Below are 19,483 nucleotides of genomic sequence, written 5' to 3' on the forward strand. Positions count from 1 at the left end.
TGAGTCAAATCAAATTCGAACTAAGTTCGAATTTGACTTTCACGAGGTCACCTAGCTCGAGCTCAGTTATATGTGAACTGAGCCAAACTCAATTCAATTTGAATCCAATCATAATTTAGATGACAAAGTTTTTTGTTTTATATAGTTAAAACATTATAATAATTAATAAAAAATACAAAGGACATTTTTAGATTTTAAAAATTTATGAAAAATAAAAAACAACAAAAATACATGTTTAACAGAAGACATGAATAAAATAAGCGTTTAATATATTATGAGTTTAAAAATTCGGAATGTGTTTAATATATAAATTAAATGGAATCGCAAATAATACACGATGATGTGTTCACCATTGGTAATATGATATGTTGTTTAATGAACATAAAGATTTAAAGCTACACTGTACATAAACCAGCATTTGCAGTTATCTTTCTTCCTTATTTCCAGCTGCTTTCGGACTACTTAACAGAAGATAAGAGGGACCTTCTGGCATGAATTCAATAAATGGAAAATAAGGACTGACCTTATATGCTTTTTATCCTCAAGGTGGCAGGACCTTGTACGAAATATGTATATAATACTGTTGTGGATATCCAAAGCCATCGATTTTGCTCGATATCTTTTTCCTCTGCCAACGATGGCCGAAAGCATAGATGAAGAATATCAGAAGATGCTACTTACCTGCACGATTCATGTACAGGAGTGATTTTACAGAAAGTGGTACCTTCTGTTTTCAGGCAACACCTTGCCTTCAATCCCCGTTTTCTTCTTGACCGGACATGGCATGCAGCTGCTGTTGCAACTGTACATAATAATCAAACCTTCAATTTGATACATCACAATACAACGTTAAATCATATTTTACAGAGAATATATTATGAAGTTAAAAATATCCAGAAAGGTAACTCACTTGATTGAATCTCAACTTTTCAGAAGTCAGTTCATCTGTTAAATTGACCATCCTGCAAAATATTAGATTGAAAAGAAGTGTCAGAGACACTTAAATGGAAAAAGATAAGGTCTTCAGAATTAATTCAGATTGATCAAGGCCAACCTTGCATTTATCTCTGAGATCTTGTTAAGCAGCAAGCGTTCCCTCTCGGTGGCTGCTGTATCAACCTGCTGAAACAATAGGTCAGAGATGCAGAGGTAAAACATGTACTTCCACTTAATCATGAACATCAATTCTTCAGGCTTTCGACAAACTTAAAAACCAGTAAATCAGCAAAGAGCAGCAATTTCATTTGTAAATGGAGCGATTACATCAGATATTTCTGAACACAGCAACTAAATCAGATTCTTGCACAAGACAAAAAGATAGTCCTTACGATCCGTTAACATACTAAGGCAATGCAATGACTAATGAAATCTAAGAATAAAAATGTACCAAACTGCAATATTCTTTGATCCAAGAAAATGAGTAACCTCAGGCATTAGGCATTTTATAGTACTTAAACCAAGAATCAGCATTTGCATTTAAACAGGTAGGCATCATGCAAGAGATCATTTTACTACAAGGTCATCATCACTCATAAGTTCATAACTGGTAAAATAGCCAAATGCGAAAATATACTTACACTTCCATTGTTCTCTGAACCAGGCGGTGGGGGCAACTTTCCATTTTGAGAAGCTGAATGAAAAACAGAGCCCTGTCAGTATGATATTTCCTAGCACCATTCATAGCAAGTATCAAACAAGGACAAATTTATCTACTTACCATCTACAGCCTCAGCTGGTTGCAAGATATTCAATAAATTCAAGATAAGATCCTGACATTAAAAAATTTAGAAACATTTATTTTAGAATTTAAGTACTTTAAGGCAAAAAAAATAAAATAAAATAAAAAGCATATCAACAGTGCATCACTGTTTGTCATTCTTCCTTCAACCTGCTGAAGTGAGGTCTGCTGAAAAAGATTCTGAAGATGAGGCAAAAGAAGTGCTGCTAGCGCATTACCGTTGCTCAACTCCTTGCTACTTGGCTGGAAAAAACATAAAATAGAACATAATCTAATTAAAGGTCAAATTAAGTCTTCAACCAATAAATTACCATTATAGTAACTCAATCCATGTACATTTCAACTTGATAGATAATACCGCATGTCACTGAATATATATAAATGAGCTATATAAAGGGCAAGAAGCAGTGTACACACCAATGGCCTGGACTCAAACATCCAATCACCAACGCCGGCAGATTTTTGCAGAGGTGATCCCTGCAAAACACAGGGTCAGAACATCAAATAAGAAGTATGACATAGTTGCTCAAAGCTTAAGCAGAGATTGAGCACTCACCTGTGATCGGCGTGGAACTGTACTTAGTGGAATATCCTAAGGAACATTCTTAGTTAGGGACCATCGCAAAATAGAACAATCAGAACATAAGGGATTAAAACCCCACCTTTACAAGGTCTAAATTTTCAGATGTTACCGAGAATCGCCCTTTAATTTGCACCAAATTAGCCTTTGACTTGTCATCCATAGAATCTCTATATCCTATTTAAGGAAAATATTCAATATAATTCTGATGCCGGTATGTAATAGCAGTGTCGACAAGAATGATGATGATGATAACAAAACATGAAATTAAACAATGATAATGATAATAATCTCCAACGCTTTTAATAACTTTGGGTCACCTCCTGAAGATCTTATGGGAGCAGATAAACTGTTTGCTGAAGCTCGGTTTGGAAGTGTCAAAGGGCCACTAAAGCTTGGTGCTCTTCGAAATTGAGTAGCTCTCTGAGTCTGTGGTTGAATATCATTTTCACACCTAATAATTAAGAAATTTGAGTGGAAGAGCATACAACAACCAGAAACAGACTATTATCTTTTGTCATATAGTAAATTACCTGACAAACATATTCCAGTTTGTGATTTCAACATTCAACAAAAAATCATATTACACACAACATAGAGAAATTGTTATACAATTGAAACAAAATAATATAATAATTGATTAAGTAATTCCATTCTACTACCAAGTCCCTTACCATTGGGGAAAAATCACTACTGGACCTCTTCATCACAACCAAAATTTCTCATGTTAACAAAAGAATTTTAAGAATGTTATATATGACCATGTATAATTACCACTAGATAAAGGTTTTGGACTGAAATAAAAAAGTTCATAGTTTCCATGGCCGAAAGTCAGCACCTGAACCAAAAATTCTCACCTATTACAGGTGAAAACAATATTCAACCAACCTAAAGAAGTTCCTATCAGAGCCAGCCCAGTTGGATTGTTCATACAGGAAAAGCTAAACAAGGCTTAAATTTCACAACCTTCTCTAAAATCAAATGTACTGGTGAACTGGCCTCAAAAGTCATGCCAGAAACTAAGGGCATAAACTATCTGCTGCTTGCGCACAAAAATAGCCAGAGTATAAATTACTGGTTATGCAATGAAGGCAGTGGAAACTTGGTAATGGTGTACAGAAAATACTACTGGCTTCTCAAAGTTTATAAAAATCAGTCCAATTCACAACTTGTACAACTACTTTTTCATCATTGAGAGGCTACAAAGTAAAGAGCAGTTTGAGAAAATAAAACACTACATCATTATATCCCTTTTGACATCATATCAGAGATGCAGAAAGATATAATAAATGTGTCAGAGAAACTTAATAATGGAAAATGACAAACCTATCAGAGTTACGCCCCCTTTCTGATAATGAATGAGTAAGTTTGACACCAGGCATGAGAGGCCCACTCTGAGTTTGGCGACTTTTAACTGTTTTAGCCTTGGTCAGCATTGAGTCCTTTTCAGAGTTTGAAGCCATTGCCTCAATGCTTGATCCAATTTTCTTAATAACAATCTTCTCTTTAATTTCAGGTTCCAGTGACTCAATTTCAGGGCTCTTGCCCTTATTATTCAAGCTCTCAGACAATTGTAGCTGATCACTTTGTTCTATGTTTTCAGTCTGTGAAAATTCTGCATTAGAATTTGATTTCCCATAACTAAATTGGAAATCAGTTCCAGTCTGAAAAAAATGAACAAGAATATCAAGAAGCTTATCTGCTTAATGATAAAAACTTCAAATACTTAATCCAGAAAGCAATATAATTTCAAGTATAATGAGCTAACAATAGAAAACATCTTAAGACCTTATCACCAACGTATGATTTCATGTTTTCATCTTCATCCCTGCTCTCAGGCATATCATCATCATCTTGTACCTAAAATATATAATAATTTGGTATGAATTCACTTCTGAAATAAGCAGAAGAGAAATATTTCTAAAAATGCAGCATTATTTCTAAAAGAAGTAGAAAAATAATAAAAACTAATAACTTACTAGTGATGCCTGAGCTTTCAAATCTTCAATATCGAAGTTCCAGGCACTGACTCCTCTCTGGTATTCACTCTGGGTTGAGAAGACAACAATTATAAGTCAGAATAGAAAAATAGGTACTTGCATCAGTCTGTATAGCCAACATCAGAGAAATTCATATCCAGTGAGAACAAGGAAAGAATGCCATGAAAAACTGGAAGCTAATCTATAATACCACACAGATACCCTATACTCCGAAACATAAAGGTCCACTTATTAAAGTTATTGTTTAGGTAGAAGAAATTCTATTAAAAATATAAAACAGAATATCGTATTGCTTTTAATCAAATGTTTGGATGGAAGGTATTTTCTACTTGATACTCGTGTAATGAACACAACCATGATGTTATTTATTTAGTTAAATTACAATTACATGACAATTGGCGGCCATAGCATCTTTCTTTGGGGTTTTCCAAGATTGAAAACGAAGTAAATTCATAAGCAAGAGAAAGAAAACAACCAGGAATGGTACAGAACCTCAAAATGAAAACTGCCACTCAAGCAAACCCAAATTTAAACCAAAAGGATAGTTTGAGCAATAGAAACTGAAGCAATAGAGAATGAATTCCAAAAATAAACAGCATAATAAAAAAAGAACACACAATATATGTCCAACCAATTTCAATTAAAAAATTTATGACTGAATATGTTTCTAACCTGTGATATAGCTTCTTGTTCTGCTGAAGGCATTTTCTTCAGAGCTAGCTGTGCAGCATCTTTAAGCTGCAATATTATAGCAAATCCATAATAAAAATTTAGGTAAATGAAATCAAGAATCCCAGATATAGTCTAGCAGTAAGATGACCAACCTGAAGTTCTTTCACACGATTCCATAGAGGTGGCAAGTCAGCAAATAATTTCTTCACAGAAAGTTGTGGAGGCTTTGCATGCTTGAAAAAGGAGTGTTTTAATAACTTCCCTGCAGTTGGCCTCTTTGTTTGATCTTTCACCAGGCACATAGCAACCATTTCTTTAAAAGACTAATCACAACTGGAAATCCTCTAATTAGAAAATTACTCTCGAAGAATACCACATTGCAACATACCAATTACAGTTGAACTCCTTGGAAAACCTTACAGTACACATGCACAATAGTGATGTGCAATTCTGTGTATAGTCTAGCCGAAAAGAAAAGCAGTACCTTGGAGAATTTCTTGTCACGATCATAATCAAGGCCAGGAGGAGCATTCTGAATGGTCATCAAGAGAACCTATTACGAGGAAGAAAATACGTACATCAGATATTTCAAGAACACATCTTCCCATTTGAACCACTCAGAGACTCATGTCTTCTCTATGTGTACATAACAGTTTTTCTCCTCTCTTTTAGCAGTGTGTATACATTCCAGTTAAATCATCATAGTGGTAGCTAATACCTTCATTGGAGGATACTTGGAGAAAGGCGCATGACCGTGGGCCAACTCCAATGCTGTTATACCAAATGACCAAATATCAGCCCTGCCAAAGAACCACATATGAAATTTAGAAATAGGCAATTATATTATTTTCCAAAAATACAATACACTTAATTTTCTGTAAGGACACAGAAACATGATTTTACCATGCATGCAAGAATTCAACAACTATCTCATTCTTCTACTTAAGATAAAAACTTAAATGGGCATGCAAGTGATTTACTTGAACACCAAATATTACTTCAATGAGATTAAGAATTATCTATTTTAAAGATTAAAAAGCATTACATAGATATGATCTACAATCATTTAAACATGGTTTAGTGCCAATCACATCATTAACATAATAAATCCAAGCCAGAATCAACCCAAGTAACCTAAAACAGTTGATCACCTTACACTTACGAAGTTCAGATTACGATGGGAATAATTTAACTAATTAAGCTGCCACTTCAAAATATAAGGTAAAATTTGGGTATTTCAGGGCACATAAATCCAATTACCAATACTTTGATATAAGAACAAATTTTTGGATGATAAACAAAACTAAATTTTTTGAATCCACAGCAATAATAACCCACCACTTCAAACTCAAAACCCTTCCTTGCCCCTTGTGTATGGATTGGACCTTAACACAAGCCATAGTTTTGTGTAATATAGGTTTTGATCTCCACATTTATAAGTCCAATATATATTTCCGACATGATATTATAGCATGAGCCAAATAGTAGGTTTAATAACCTAAAGTATTCCTAGATACAAGTGACAACGTATGCAACCAAAAACCGGCTAAGCCAAACGGCAAGTCTAACAGCCTATGGTGATTACACTTGAACGGGGTGTTAGAGATTCAAATAAAAAAGAAAGAGAGTCTTACATCCAACAAAATTGAATAAAGTGAGTGGTATATATGTGTGTGAATTGGACTTTAACACAAGTCAATTGATTTTATACAATATGAGTTTCAATCTCCAGTCTTATAGGCCCAATATATATTTCCGACCTCAACAAGACAAAAAACAACCAAAAGTAGAGCGCATGTGCATCAGTATGAAGCAAAGTTGCTAGAAAGACCGAAATGCAGAGTGGCTTCAGATTGCAATATATATATATATATATATATATATATATATATGGAGAAACCTCAGGGTTCTCAAGTTTAGTTTAAACTTTTTATATGAGATAATACTCACTTAGAATTATATCCACTTCCAGGCTGCAACACTTCTGGTGCCATCCTATAAAGCAAAAGAAAACGGAATAAACAAAAATTAAGTATAACATACAGCAACAGCAAATATTAATAATAATGTGGTCTTCAAATACATGAATTACCAGCACGGAGTCCCTACAAAAGTATTTCTTGAGCATTGTCTATCACCAGTATCAAACATGCAAGCTGAAACACCAAAATCAGCAAGCTTTACTGCCCCATTAGAATCAAGTAGTATGTTTCCAGCCTGCATAAACAATAAACAATGAAATCAAACAAAGTTTGAGAGAGTTTCAAAAATAGAATTGCATATGCAGAAAAATAAATAAACCCATCATAGGAAATAATGCATGAATTTCATGATTAGCAAACCTTGACATCCCGATGAATATGTCCATGTCGATGAAGGTAATCCAAAGCTTTGAGAGTTTCTTTCAGAATAGAACCAATTGCAGGCTCTTCGAATCCATCTTGGTATGCTATCTTCATGAGGTGCAAGCAGGAACCCTCTGCCATGAATGGCATTACCACCCATAGGTTATGATCAACAACAAATGAACAATACGCCCTTATCACATTTGGATGATCAATCAAACTCATTGTTAGAGCCTCCCGGTGTATGTCATCCTGCAAAAGAACATAAATCATCAGCTAAATTAAAAAAGAGAACCATAGTGTAGGGGACAAACAATGATACCTCAAATGTCAGAAAAAAGCATTAAAATCCAGTGTGATATACCCTTTTTTAACAAGATGATAATAATAATAATAATTAAAGGAGATAATGAGATATTATACTAAAGGAATATTCAAATTGGAACAATCCTTGTCTAATCTAATAGCAAACCATAGAAAGAGAACCCTATAAATACACCGCTTTATTTCTCATTACCAATGGTTGTCATCCCAAATACAATCTTTGAAAATTTTCTGCATTATTTGTAATTGAAGGATGAAAGGTGAAAGTGTTGTGTTGATTCAAAAATAAGAAGCTTAGAGTCTGAGTAAGTTTAAGAACCTTTTAGTTTCTTCTAACCCAATGAGTTAAATTTTAGGAGGTTAATTTCTTTCGTTGAATTATTAACAAGTTAGGTTTCGATTGCGTTAGAATAGTATTAAAGGTAGAATTGTTCATGTGCATATTCGGGACTGAAATTTTGGACATCATTGATCGTCTGACTTCAATTAAATTATATATACTAATAATGTGTATTAATTTGTATACTAATGATGATAGGTTACAACGTGAATGAGTGATTTTTAATTACAAATTATGTAACACCCAATTACATAGTAACATGTCATTATTAATACACAAAATTTTACTCCTTTGATTTTGTTTAACATTTAGATAAGAAAATTGAATTCATTTTTATTTGAAAAATTTTTTTGGAAGTTCAAATGTCTATTAAATTGCATCTAAATTTTGTAATTTTTTTATGTGTTGAAATACTAAAAATCGTAGAATAAAATTTGTCTAGTAAAGAGTCTAAATTTTGGAAGTCTGATATATCAACTTTGTTGAACGTTTTGAAGAGAAAGTTGAACTCATTTTATTTGAATTTTTTCTTAAACTTTTTTCATACATCTATTTGAATGTGTCAAAATTTCATAAATTTATAATGAGCATAAAAATTATTATAAATTGTAAACTGTGATTGTCTAGCGAAGGGTCTACAAATGCAAAATTGGCTTTAATTGAGTTTCTTATGTTTTAACCCTGAGAGTATGATTTGAAGGGTTTATAGATTGTTAGAAGATACTTCTAAGATTTTATATTGTTAAAGTTGATTTATAATTGCTAGGGCGACGAGAGGATAATTATATCTCCTTGGATAGTAGAAGATTTAGTTTAGAATTTATCTTATTTTGAGGTAAGTAAAAGATTACATAATATGTAGTGAATTATGTTTTTAATTGAAAATTTGTATTTAATGAACTATGTTATGAAATTTATTATCTGAAGATATGTTAGGAGTATTTAATGTTTTAGAAATTTCTTTTCTATGAAATCGATTTATTTTGATTAAACTCATTTTGTTTAGTAAACTAAATCTTCAAAATGAAAATGCTTTGTCATGAGATTTTAAAAGAAAGCTACTGAATTTTTATTATTTTAATGAGACAATGATATTTATTTTAAGAAATTTTGAAAAGTATTTTCCAAAATATTTTCTATAAAAAAAACTTATATTATTTTATATAGTTTTTGAGACAAATGGATAGAATAAGCTTCTTGAATAAATCCTTTAAGATGTTTTCCGAAGATATATATTTTCTTGTAAGAAAAGTTTTATAAGATATGTTTTGTTGAATGTTCGCACTAAAGATGAGAAATTGACGAATTGATATATATGATATGATAGGATCATAAATCATCTAGGGACATATGATGAATGATGAATATGAATATAAATAGTGAAAAGTTTGCAAACTTACAATGAATATGAATATATGATTGGATCACTAAGGATATAGGTGACACTACATAGTAAACGCTAAGTACGAAATTTATGTTATACATACATACATACATACATACATACATACATACATACATATTAAATCTTTTACGAAGCATGATGAATATTAATGTTTTATAATTGTTTCCCTAATGATTAATGAATATGCCAGTAAAGAAACTTATATTTTACAATGTTTAATTAAGGAGTTATATCTTATGTTTGATTTTACTTATCAAGTTAATGGCTCACTCTTCATCTTTACCATTTTACAGAATAAGTTTTTCAGAATAGCTAAAATATATGAAAAATAGAATCAAGGATAATAGAGAGGTAGAGTATCTTGATGTCCAGACTTTGTGATTTATGATTTATGTAATTGTAGACAAGTTGTCAAAGGTGTGCCTTAGGCATGCTTGGGCGATGCTTTACTCAAGGCAATGGCCATGTCTCCTTAAGTATAGTCAAGGCGACCAGTTGTTCAAAGGCAATCTCCTTTAGTGCTTTTTTGGCACCTTAGGAGAAGCTTTAGGCATTGAAAAGTGAGCTTTATTATCACCTTTGATATCTAAGACTAAATATGAGAGTTATTGGCAAATTCTAAATAGTTTTCAGCATAGTTTCAAGCTTTTGGGTAGGTTTTGGAAAATTTTCGACTAGATATAAGGGTTATTGGCAATTTTTGAGCTCTCCGATGAGATTTAAAGTTCTTGAAGAAATCACTAATAAGTTCTAAGGTCATTGAGAGGTGAGTTCTAGGGTCGCCAAAGGGTTATCCTTGAGTGCTAAGGCTAACAAAGAAATTATTAGAGAGATTTAAGATCGTCGGATAAGTTCACTAATCCCTTATAGACGGTCGTCAAATTTAAGATAATTATAAGAATTTGAAAATGTTTAATTTATCGAATTATTCTTTACAAGTATGAAAATTGTTATGTTGTGAAAAAAATTATTAAGAGCGATATCATAGAAATACATAACATTTCGATTTGATGTGCTATGAATTCAAGGTATTAAAGTTTCAATATCAAGTTCAATTGTAACACCTCAAATCTGGAACAAATTAGCATTGAAATTTTACTTATTTCTAAGACATCACTCAATAAATTTTTTTCCACAACACTACAATTTATATACATCCTCATAAAAAGTAATTTGATAAATTGAACTATTTCAAATTCTTATAATCATCCACAATCACATAAATCATGAATTATAAAATCTAGACATTAAGATCCTCGACCTTTCTACTCGCCCCAAATCCGTTTTATTTCATACCACTAGCTATTCTAGAAAATGTATTCTATAAAATGGTGGAGACAGAGTGAGGTGTCAACTCAATAAGCTAAAAAAATAATATATAATTCTTTAATGAAGCATTGTATTATAAAAATTTCTTTACTTATACACCCATTAGTCATAAGGAAAACAATTATAATATATTAATATTCACCATCTTTCATAAGATATTTAAAGAATTCATAAAAACATTAATATTCATTATACTTCATATAAAAATTTAAAACAATTCAAAAATATTACTCAAATATAAATAGCATTTGTCATGTAGTGTCACCTGTATCTTCGATAACTTGGTCATATTCGTATTTGTATTCATATTGATATTATAGAAAATATTTTAAATTAAATTTTGTTGTCTTATAAAAATAATATAAACTCATTAACTTTCATTTGAAAATCTCACACACACACACACACACTAGAAAATCTTTTAAATTAAATTTTGTTGTCTTATAAAAGAAATATAAACTCATTAACTTTCATTTGAAAATCACTCACACACACACACGCTAGAAAATCTTTCAAATTAAATTTTGTAGTCTTATAAAAAAAAATATAAACTCATTAACTATCATTTGAAAATCACACACACACACACACAAAAATAAACCACAATTCATTACACATTAGGTAAGATTTTACTTACCTCAAAGTTAGACAAATTTTAAACTATACCTTTAATTATCCAAGGAGATATAATTATCCTCACACTGTCCTAATTATCATGAATCAACCTTAAACATATCAAATGTTAATCTTAGATGTATCCTCTAACACTAAATCCTTCCAATCATAATCCTTTAGCTAAACATAAGAAAATCAATTAAAGTCTACTGTGCATATGTAGACCCTTCATTGGACAACCACTATTCTACGATTTTTAATAATTTTTGTGATCATTATAAATTCATGAAATTTGGGCACATTCAAATAGACATATAAAAAAGTTTCAGAAAAAAAAAATCAAATAAAATGGAATTCAAGTTCCTTTTCAAAACATTCAACAAAGTCAAACTATCAAACTATCCAAAATTTAGACACAATCCATGTTCTACAATTTTTAGTAATTTCTACACTTATCAAAAAAATTATGAAAATTTTTTGGTGATTAAAAATTGTGAAATTTTCAATCAATTTAATATACATATTAATGAACCTTTAGAAAAAATTTTGAACAAAAATGAATTCGATTTACTTTTCAAAATATTTAAAAAAATTAGAGTATCAATGTTGTCTAGAATTTTAGTTCCCACAAACAATTCTACCTTTAATACTACTATAATGCAATTAAAACTACACGTCAATAATTCAACGAAAGAATTTAAACTCTTAAAATTTAACGTATCGGGATAAAATAAAGGAAAAGGTTTTTAAACTTACTCAAACTCCAAGCTTTTTATTGAATCGACACAATACTTTCACCTTCCCTCCTTCAATTACAAATAATGAAGAAATTTTTAGAGGATTGTATTTGAGAAACAACCATTGAAAATCAGAAATAAAGCGGTGAAATTACAGGGTTTCCCTTCTAAGGTTTGTTATCAAATAAGGCAAGGATTATAATAAAGGATTATTCCTTTATTATAATATCTCATTATCTCCTTTAATAATTATTATTATCTCTTTTAATGATATGGTATGTTAAAACCAGCATTTGTCGCATGAACACAAGGCCAGTATTCCCTGCACATACTGCTTTTCCTTAAATCCTTCCTTCATTACATTGCAGCTGAAGGACGTTAGATTTAAAGATCATTATTGCATCCATACTTGATATCAAAGTAAAAAGTCTCAAGTTCAAACTGGGACCATCTCTATTCACTCAACCAAATCTCTTGGTTTCTCGGTATGGTTCTCTCTGGTGGGTCAAGCCATGTTTATTAAACATATGCTATATGGCTAGTTTATCATTCATGCCCCTAAACAATGACATGCATGCCCATTTCCTTGCCCTGTCATAAAGAGCTCTGCAACATTGCATCTTTAATTTTGAGATCCATGAAGCTAATAAATACTTCAATATCAGCTTCTACAGCCAAAATATACGCAATTTAAATGCACATGTAGAACAACTCAGTCCGTTGATCATCAAAACTTTATTCCTTCCGTCAATAATCACCCAAATTCGAATTCGAAATCCACAACACTCACGGTACTAACAAATATGCGTCCAGTAAAACGCAGCAATTATAGCTTAACCTCGAAAAAATCCACTTAAACTTAAATCAAGCAATCATTAAAACGCATGAACATTCAAATTGCTCAAATCGAAGGAACGAAATTTGACAACTCTTCAGTAATAACACTCGCTATATCTTCTTCACAGATATCAAATCAACAAAAATCAAATCGAAATTACAATTATAATCATACTCCAAATAAAGAAATAAACAGCAAATCAGGTAAAAGATACTAACCAGATTACTGTTACAGCGATCGAGATCCAAACACTTCACAGCGACAACTTCATTTGACGGCAAGTAGATCGCTCTATAAACCGTTGCACTGGATCCATAACCAACTTCTTCCAGAAGCTTATAGTCACTAGACTTGGCCGAGTAGGTTCTCTGATTCTGATTATGATTGCTTTCCAATCCCATCCTCCCCATACTGAAAAATCACCAAAAAGCCCACCTCAAAAACTCACAAAAAAAAATACTAGTCCTCTTGAGTTTGAGATAGTTGGATTTGAGAGACGATGATTCGCAGCGTTGCTGATCGGCTGACAGCCATAAGAAAGGAAAATAAGAGAGAGAATGTTCTACTGAATGTGTCTGTCCTTGTTTGGGGATGATGGGGAGAGACGTGCTGACGTGGCAAGATTTTTTTCGGTGATTGAAATGGTTACACGTGGATAGTACCATGAGGTACGACTGGGAAATCCTATTTACTTTTTGGGAAAAGTATAATACCACATACATAGATGAAAAATTTAATATTTATTTATAAATTAATTATTATTTAAATTTTTAATTAAAAATAAAGATAAAATCATTATTTTATTTAAAAATCATAAAATTATATTATTTTATCTTATATTTTAAAAATGATACTTTAATTCATTTTCAAAATTTAAAAAGTTTAAAGTTTGTTTCCTTCTCTAATTGTCATTATTCTAATCAATAATTGACTTTTTTTATTCATCTTTTATATTCGATCACGGAAGATAATTTTTTAGACAAGACGATGAAGCTTTATCTTTCATCTTTTCTTTTTAATCTGGACAACGAAAGATTGTCCTTCGTCAAAGAAGACATTCACTTCTTCTCAATCACTAATCAATTCCTGAGTCATTAAAGATGAAACTTAAAAAGAGAGAAAAATTAAATTTTTTAAAATTTAATCATAGAGGTCAATATGAGTTTTCTAAACTAAGAAGAAAAAATGATACAAATTTTTTAAGTTTTAAGATTTATAGATAAAATAATAATTTTATTATTGTATTTATACAAATAAATCAAATACGTTTGTGAATATCTATAAATAATCCGATATTTCATTTTTATTCTTTAATATTAAACTTATAATATATTTAACATAAATTTTACATATTTTTACTTTTATTAACATTATATGGATTTAAATTTATTATATTACAAATAAATTTAAAAATATAAATATTACACACTATATTATAAATATTTATTTTATATTTGATATGAAAATCCTTTTATGATAAATGCTATCCCATTAGTATACATGACCCCACAACCGGTATAAAGCGTACATCTCTGCTCAGAGAGTGGGTCAAAGCTTTTTATAAGAAAAGTCAAAAGCGATTTTAAAAATAAAAATATTAAAATTACAAAATAAATAAATTAAAATAATAAAAATAAAAAATTAACATTATTAAATATTCCGTTATATAAGTTTTAAAAATTATTATCCATACAACTTGACTTGTTTTTTTGTCCATATCCATTTAACCTATCCCAATATGAACTTAGTTTATACACGATTTGAGTCATCCATTTATTGGATTTAATTATTATTATTTTCTAATTTATTCAAATAGAATAATTTATGCTAAAAATAAATAATAATTTACAAATTATTATTAGAATTAGTTTTGAATCAAATTTATTTAAATTTGATTCAAGTAAACTTGAAATGAATTAGTCATAAATAAGCTCGAGCTCACAACTTCAAACTCAAGCTATTCATCAAACTCATAAATTAAAAATTTTGATATAAAATAACATCGTTTTGATTAATATGTATTAAAATAACATCATTTTAATAACGAGTTAATTAAAATTTAAACTCAAATCAAGCTCAAACCAAACTAAAACTCAAATTGAGTTAGAGTTAAAAACGAGTCAAATTCAAACTTATTTACAACAAGATCGAGCTCCATTTCTACAAACAGTGTCAAACTCAAACTCGAATTTAAATAAATTCAAATTTAACTTGAGTTAAATAAAACCCTAATTATTATTAAAGTTGAAAAATGTTTAATCAAGTAATATATTTAATTAATTTTAAATATTTAATTAAATACTTAAATAATACATCTTTCACTTAGTTAATCCTTTATCTAGTCTTTTATCTCAAATTGGATCTGTCAGTATAACTCATTAATATCATTGCAAAAATAAATATTTTACAACAATTAGTCAAAAACAGATAAAAAAGTGGCAGCTCTTCAAAAAATTCTTTTGCGTCTTAAGTTCTTGGCGGAAGCTTTAGAAACCAAGTAGCCAACGCCCAAGCACATGACCCATATTCCCACATCAACGGCCCAGCTTACTCCTTCAAATTTTATCTCTTCTAAATCTCCACCGTCTGATTCATGGTCTTCCGCCCCACAAGAACAACAACGACAGCCGTCCGATTTAAACTCATCAATACCCACCTCTCTTTCCTCCGGTATCTGCGCCAACGCTATCCCCTTACCACCGCACCTTCTTCCATTCCTCTTCCTCTTCACCACCATCTCCACCCTATCAATCACCGCCACGTTTCCTTCCAGCCCCACATAAACATCAGCCACCGCCACGTCATGATCCACCAAGTTCATCTCCCTCTCCAGCGCGCTTTTACAGTCTAGTTTCCACTCTTCCTCATCATCTTTTCTAAAAGTTCCTTTCAAGATCTTCTCTTCTCTCAAGTAAACCTCAATCGTAACGCCCTCGCTAGCCACAACCGGCTCTCTACTCCCGTAAATAGCCTCTCCACCGCTTTTTTCACTGTTATATTCCGATGGAGCAAGACAAACGCCGTCGAATCGGGTCGAACATTTTTCCCTGATATTTCGAGAGCGGTTTCGTTGTTGCGCGGGAGATAAACGAGAGTGAGAGATTGAGGTAACTGCTCATTCACTTGCAACTTCGACAACCTGATAAAGAAAGATTTGACTTTGAGACGATCTTGATCTCTATAAGAACCCTGACATTCTGTTGACTTGCACATCTGCGTAGCTTTTTCTACCGAAAATGAGCATCGCATTTTTGAGCTTGAGAAGACTTTATATGAATTCGAAAGATGAAAAAATGGTGGCGGCAACCAACGGCTTCGTTGGATTCCAGGGGGTGGCGAGCACACGGTATTTTTGATGACGTGGCAAAAACGACAAAACTGTTTTCTGATTTTGTTCTGGAAAAATGTTTTTGTCTTGCCGCGTGAGTGGAGATATCCTTGCATTTGCAACATGCAAATTTCAAGTTAAACGGTGACGTATTATGCACTGATGGCTGGTGGGAATTTTGAAAAGAGTGCATGAACCTGCTTTGTTTGGGGCAGAAGAAACGTTTTGAAAGTTTCTTAAAAAGATTATTTGGGCGGCTAGCCGTGGATTCTTCTCACATGAGCTCGGTTGAGTACGAATCAAATATATACGGCTCAATTTGAGTTCAAATTTAATTAAAATAAATAATATAAATGAATTACTCTTAACCAAATTGTTGAGTTGGAATTGTAATTTAAGACCGGAATGTTCGATTTGGACCATGAACCTAAGGCAAATTGAGCCAATTCAGTTTGGATTTGCCTTGACATATTGATTGTTTCAACAGGTTTTGGGCCATTTTGGCAGGACCCTAGCTTCTTGTTATCTTTATCGGACCAGCCTGTGATAAAAATGGGCTAAAGAATCATTATACCCGCCAACCCTTTTCAAACCATGTTAAGGAGTTGGTAGACAATATCAAATTTGTAGGGAGGTTTTTTAGCCATTATAAAAGAATGACTCAAGCCGGATCTCCTACTACAATATATTTATAACGGTTATCCGATAAAACGTTCATTTCCACATAAATGTAATCAATAAAAGTACAAATTCAATTCAAAATCAAGAGTTAAGTTTCGAAAAGAAAAAAGAATCAAATAAAACATTTTACCTAAAAACAAACATACAAAGAAAATACTCAAAATTATTATATTATTGTTATTGGATCCGATCCATTTATGATAGATCGACTCGATTTATTATGGGTACAAAAGTAATGTTAACCCATAATATACAATAATTTCAATTTTACCCTTGACAATTATTAAAAATAATTATCACATTCCCTCTTTATTTAAATAAACGTAATTTCTATTGAAATAATTTTTACGCTAAAAAAAAAAAGAATTTACAGTACTCCTTTCTCTTCTAATCTCTGTCTTTGGAAGAAATTTTACAAAAAACTTGAAAGCAAATTCAGCAAAGTATGTTGTGGATACTCTCAGGAGTGTATCAAATCATCAATCATCATCAATTGTCAGATTTAGTAAATTGAGTATGTTTTTCTTGTGATCTTGAATTTTATTATTTCACTAACAATTGTTGTTTTACATTACAAATTAGTAAAAATACAGTAGACATAAATATTCAAATTATCAAAGCAAATCACATAAAAACTCTGATATCACATTTTTTTTAATTCTATTTTCACTCATTGTTATACTAATTTTACACAACCATAGTGGATTTATCCAATTCTTTTAAAACTCTAATCATTATTATCGTAACTTATTTTATATAATACTCTCAATTTTGTACAAACAATTTTTGCAAGAGTGTGACCAAATTAAAGGTGTCAGCCTACTACTATAACAGATCGTGTCATAAGTCGACCACAACCTTGTATTGTGCCTAATATTTAAAAAATAATAATAATTAAAATATAAAAAAATTATAAATTTTTATAAGAAATGAAATTTTAAAAAAAAAAAAAAGCTAAGATATTTAAATTAATCTCACAAATATGAGACAACCAAAATTTAAGTTTGCTCAAAATACAATATTGAACATTTATTTATAATGGGTAAAAGAAATGAGTGATTATATTCTTTTAGATGTAGTACACTTTCGCAAGAGTGCAAATTACAAAACTGTCCTACATCTAAAAATCACTTACTTTTTTCGTCCATTATAAATAAAAATTAAATAAAGTATAAGTTTCAATCAAATTTAAGTTTTGAATATAAGTAAAACTGATCATGAGAACTCAACTCACTCATTATAAATAAGTTTGTTTTCATTTGAATTATTATTCAATTTCTTAACATGTTTTTTAATTAAAAAATATAATTTAAGAAAATCTAGTAAAAATAATTAGTCGATATAGTAAAGGCCTATGGACTAACCCATCAAAGACCTAGCATAACACAACCTATATATATATATTATGAGCGAGCTGGCTTGGCACAAAAGGCCTACAACTTTGTAAGTCTAAACCTAACCTGGCTTGTAGGCATGGTGGGTCGCACAACCCACTGATTCCTCTACATCAAACTGCAAATGTACATATGCTTCCTGCCCTTTTTTACAAGATGTGCTGCTGCATTGATGGTTATTAATTAAAGTTGAATCTGTTCGCCATGTAATTGACTTCATATAGTTTCAGCACCAATGGCCCTCCAAATGCTTATGGCATGTTTGCTTTTAGAGGACTTAGCTTGTGATATCATCCTCAAAATGTTAAGATGGGCTCTGTTTTTACAAACGTCAAATTCATCTTTTGCACTATCAACGCACCAACTTTTAGCCAACCAACACAAATAAGATTTTGTGGTAAAGAGAGAAAGCTTTTGGCAAACGTTCCTATAACAATAACCAAGAAGACAACCACAACCACAACCACAAGGCTTTCTGTGGAAGATCTTTCAACTGACACGGCGCATATATTTCGCCTAATAATGCCAGGAAATAGTGCAGATTCACCACCCAAAGTCTTCCATAGTGATAGCTGGCTTTGGTACGATAAAGACTGGTAGATTTGTATGTTTCAACAGTCTATCCTTTAACCTTTAAAATAACAGAATAAGAATGGATAAATAGAATTTTAACTTATCCTTTATCTAATTTATTTTTTATTCGTTTTTTTATATATTAAAATATTTTTAAAACATTTAAATTATTATAAATATGTTTAATATTTAATAAATATTTTATTATTTTTTTAATAATATATAAAATTTTCCAAACAAATAAAAAAAGAGAGGGGACAGGTATTAAAGACGGGAAAAAGTTTCAAAGTCCACATTGGCTTGCGGTATTCGTTTGAAAATTATTGCCGACCCCATCTTCCAATTTCATGACAGGTGAGAAGAGGACGGCCATTGTTTTGTGTTTTTTTCCTCTTTTGTCCTTTTTCTTCGTAGGATTTCTTGGGCGATTCCAGGTTACTGCTCAATGACTATGGAGTCTTTTGCTTGCCATTAATCATGAGATTAATGTACGTATGTGTGACCTCAGAAATTGGAAATGCGTGAACTTTTTGCAAAGGCTGGAAGACTTATTTCCATCCAAGATTTAGTGCAAATTTAATTTA

General features: G+C 31.2%; 2 protein-coding genes across 7 annotated transcripts; both read right to left on the bottom strand.

Annotated features, from left to right (window-relative positions):
* Positions 1–275: 275 nt before the first annotated feature.
* LOC123204572 (serine/threonine-protein kinase BLUS1-like) lies at positions 276–13,502 on the bottom strand. Of its 6 annotated transcripts, XM_044621304.1 has the most exons (22): positions 13,142–13,501; positions 7,333–7,587; positions 7,083–7,207; positions 6,941–6,985; positions 5,709–5,790; positions 5,475–5,543; positions 5,143–5,313; positions 4,991–5,056; positions 4,298–4,366; positions 4,107–4,178; positions 3,645–3,982; positions 2,639–2,772; positions 2,401–2,495; positions 2,295–2,330; positions 2,156–2,215; positions 1,889–1,981; positions 1,718–1,769; positions 1,578–1,630; positions 1,055–1,122; positions 911–962; positions 725–802; positions 276–628 (listed from the first exon to the last, which is right to left on the bottom strand). In XM_044621304.1, the coding sequence occupies exons 1-21, from the start codon at positions 13,331–13,333 to the stop codon at positions 752–754; spliced, it is 2,178 nt and encodes a 725-aa protein (XP_044477239.1). In that variant the 5' UTR covers positions 13,334–13,501; the 3' UTR covers positions 276–628; positions 725–751. The 6 variants fall into 6 exon arrangements, with proteins under 6 accessions (XP_044477239.1, XP_044477242.1, XP_044477238.1 ...); XM_044621307.1 differs by having other exon boundaries at positions 276–821; positions 1,055–1,119; XM_044621303.1 differs by having other exon boundaries at positions 276–802.
* Positions 13,503–15,286: 1,784 nt separating this feature from the next.
* On the bottom strand, positions 15,287–16,312 carry LOC123204070. The gene is given in 2 exon segments (XM_044620617.1): positions 15,287–15,906; positions 15,909–16,312. Coding segments are annotated over 2 exon segments (801 nt in total). The 5' UTR covers positions 16,173–16,312; the 3' UTR covers positions 15,287–15,369.
* Positions 16,313–19,483: the final 3,171 nt, after the last annotated feature.

This window comes from Mangifera indica, chromosome 20 (assembly GCF_011075055.1).
Source record: "Mangifera indica cultivar Alphonso chromosome 20, CATAS_Mindica_2.1, whole genome shotgun sequence".
Taxonomy (NCBI): domain Eukaryota; kingdom Viridiplantae; phylum Streptophyta; class Magnoliopsida; order Sapindales; family Anacardiaceae; genus Mangifera; species Mangifera indica.

Coding starts and splice junctions, on each gene's coding strand:
- LOC123204572 (XM_044621304.1), bottom strand. CDS start 13,333: ATGGGGAGGATGGGATTGGAAAGCAATCATAATCAGAATCAGAGAACC. Junction 7,208..7,332: donor ATATTCATCGGGATGTCAAG/GTTTGCTAATCA, acceptor TTGTTTATGCAG/GCTGGAAACATACTACTTGA. Junction 5,544..5,708: donor CCAAGTATCCTCCAATGAAG/GTATTAGCTACC, acceptor TCCTCGTAATAG/GTTCTCTTGATGACCATTCA.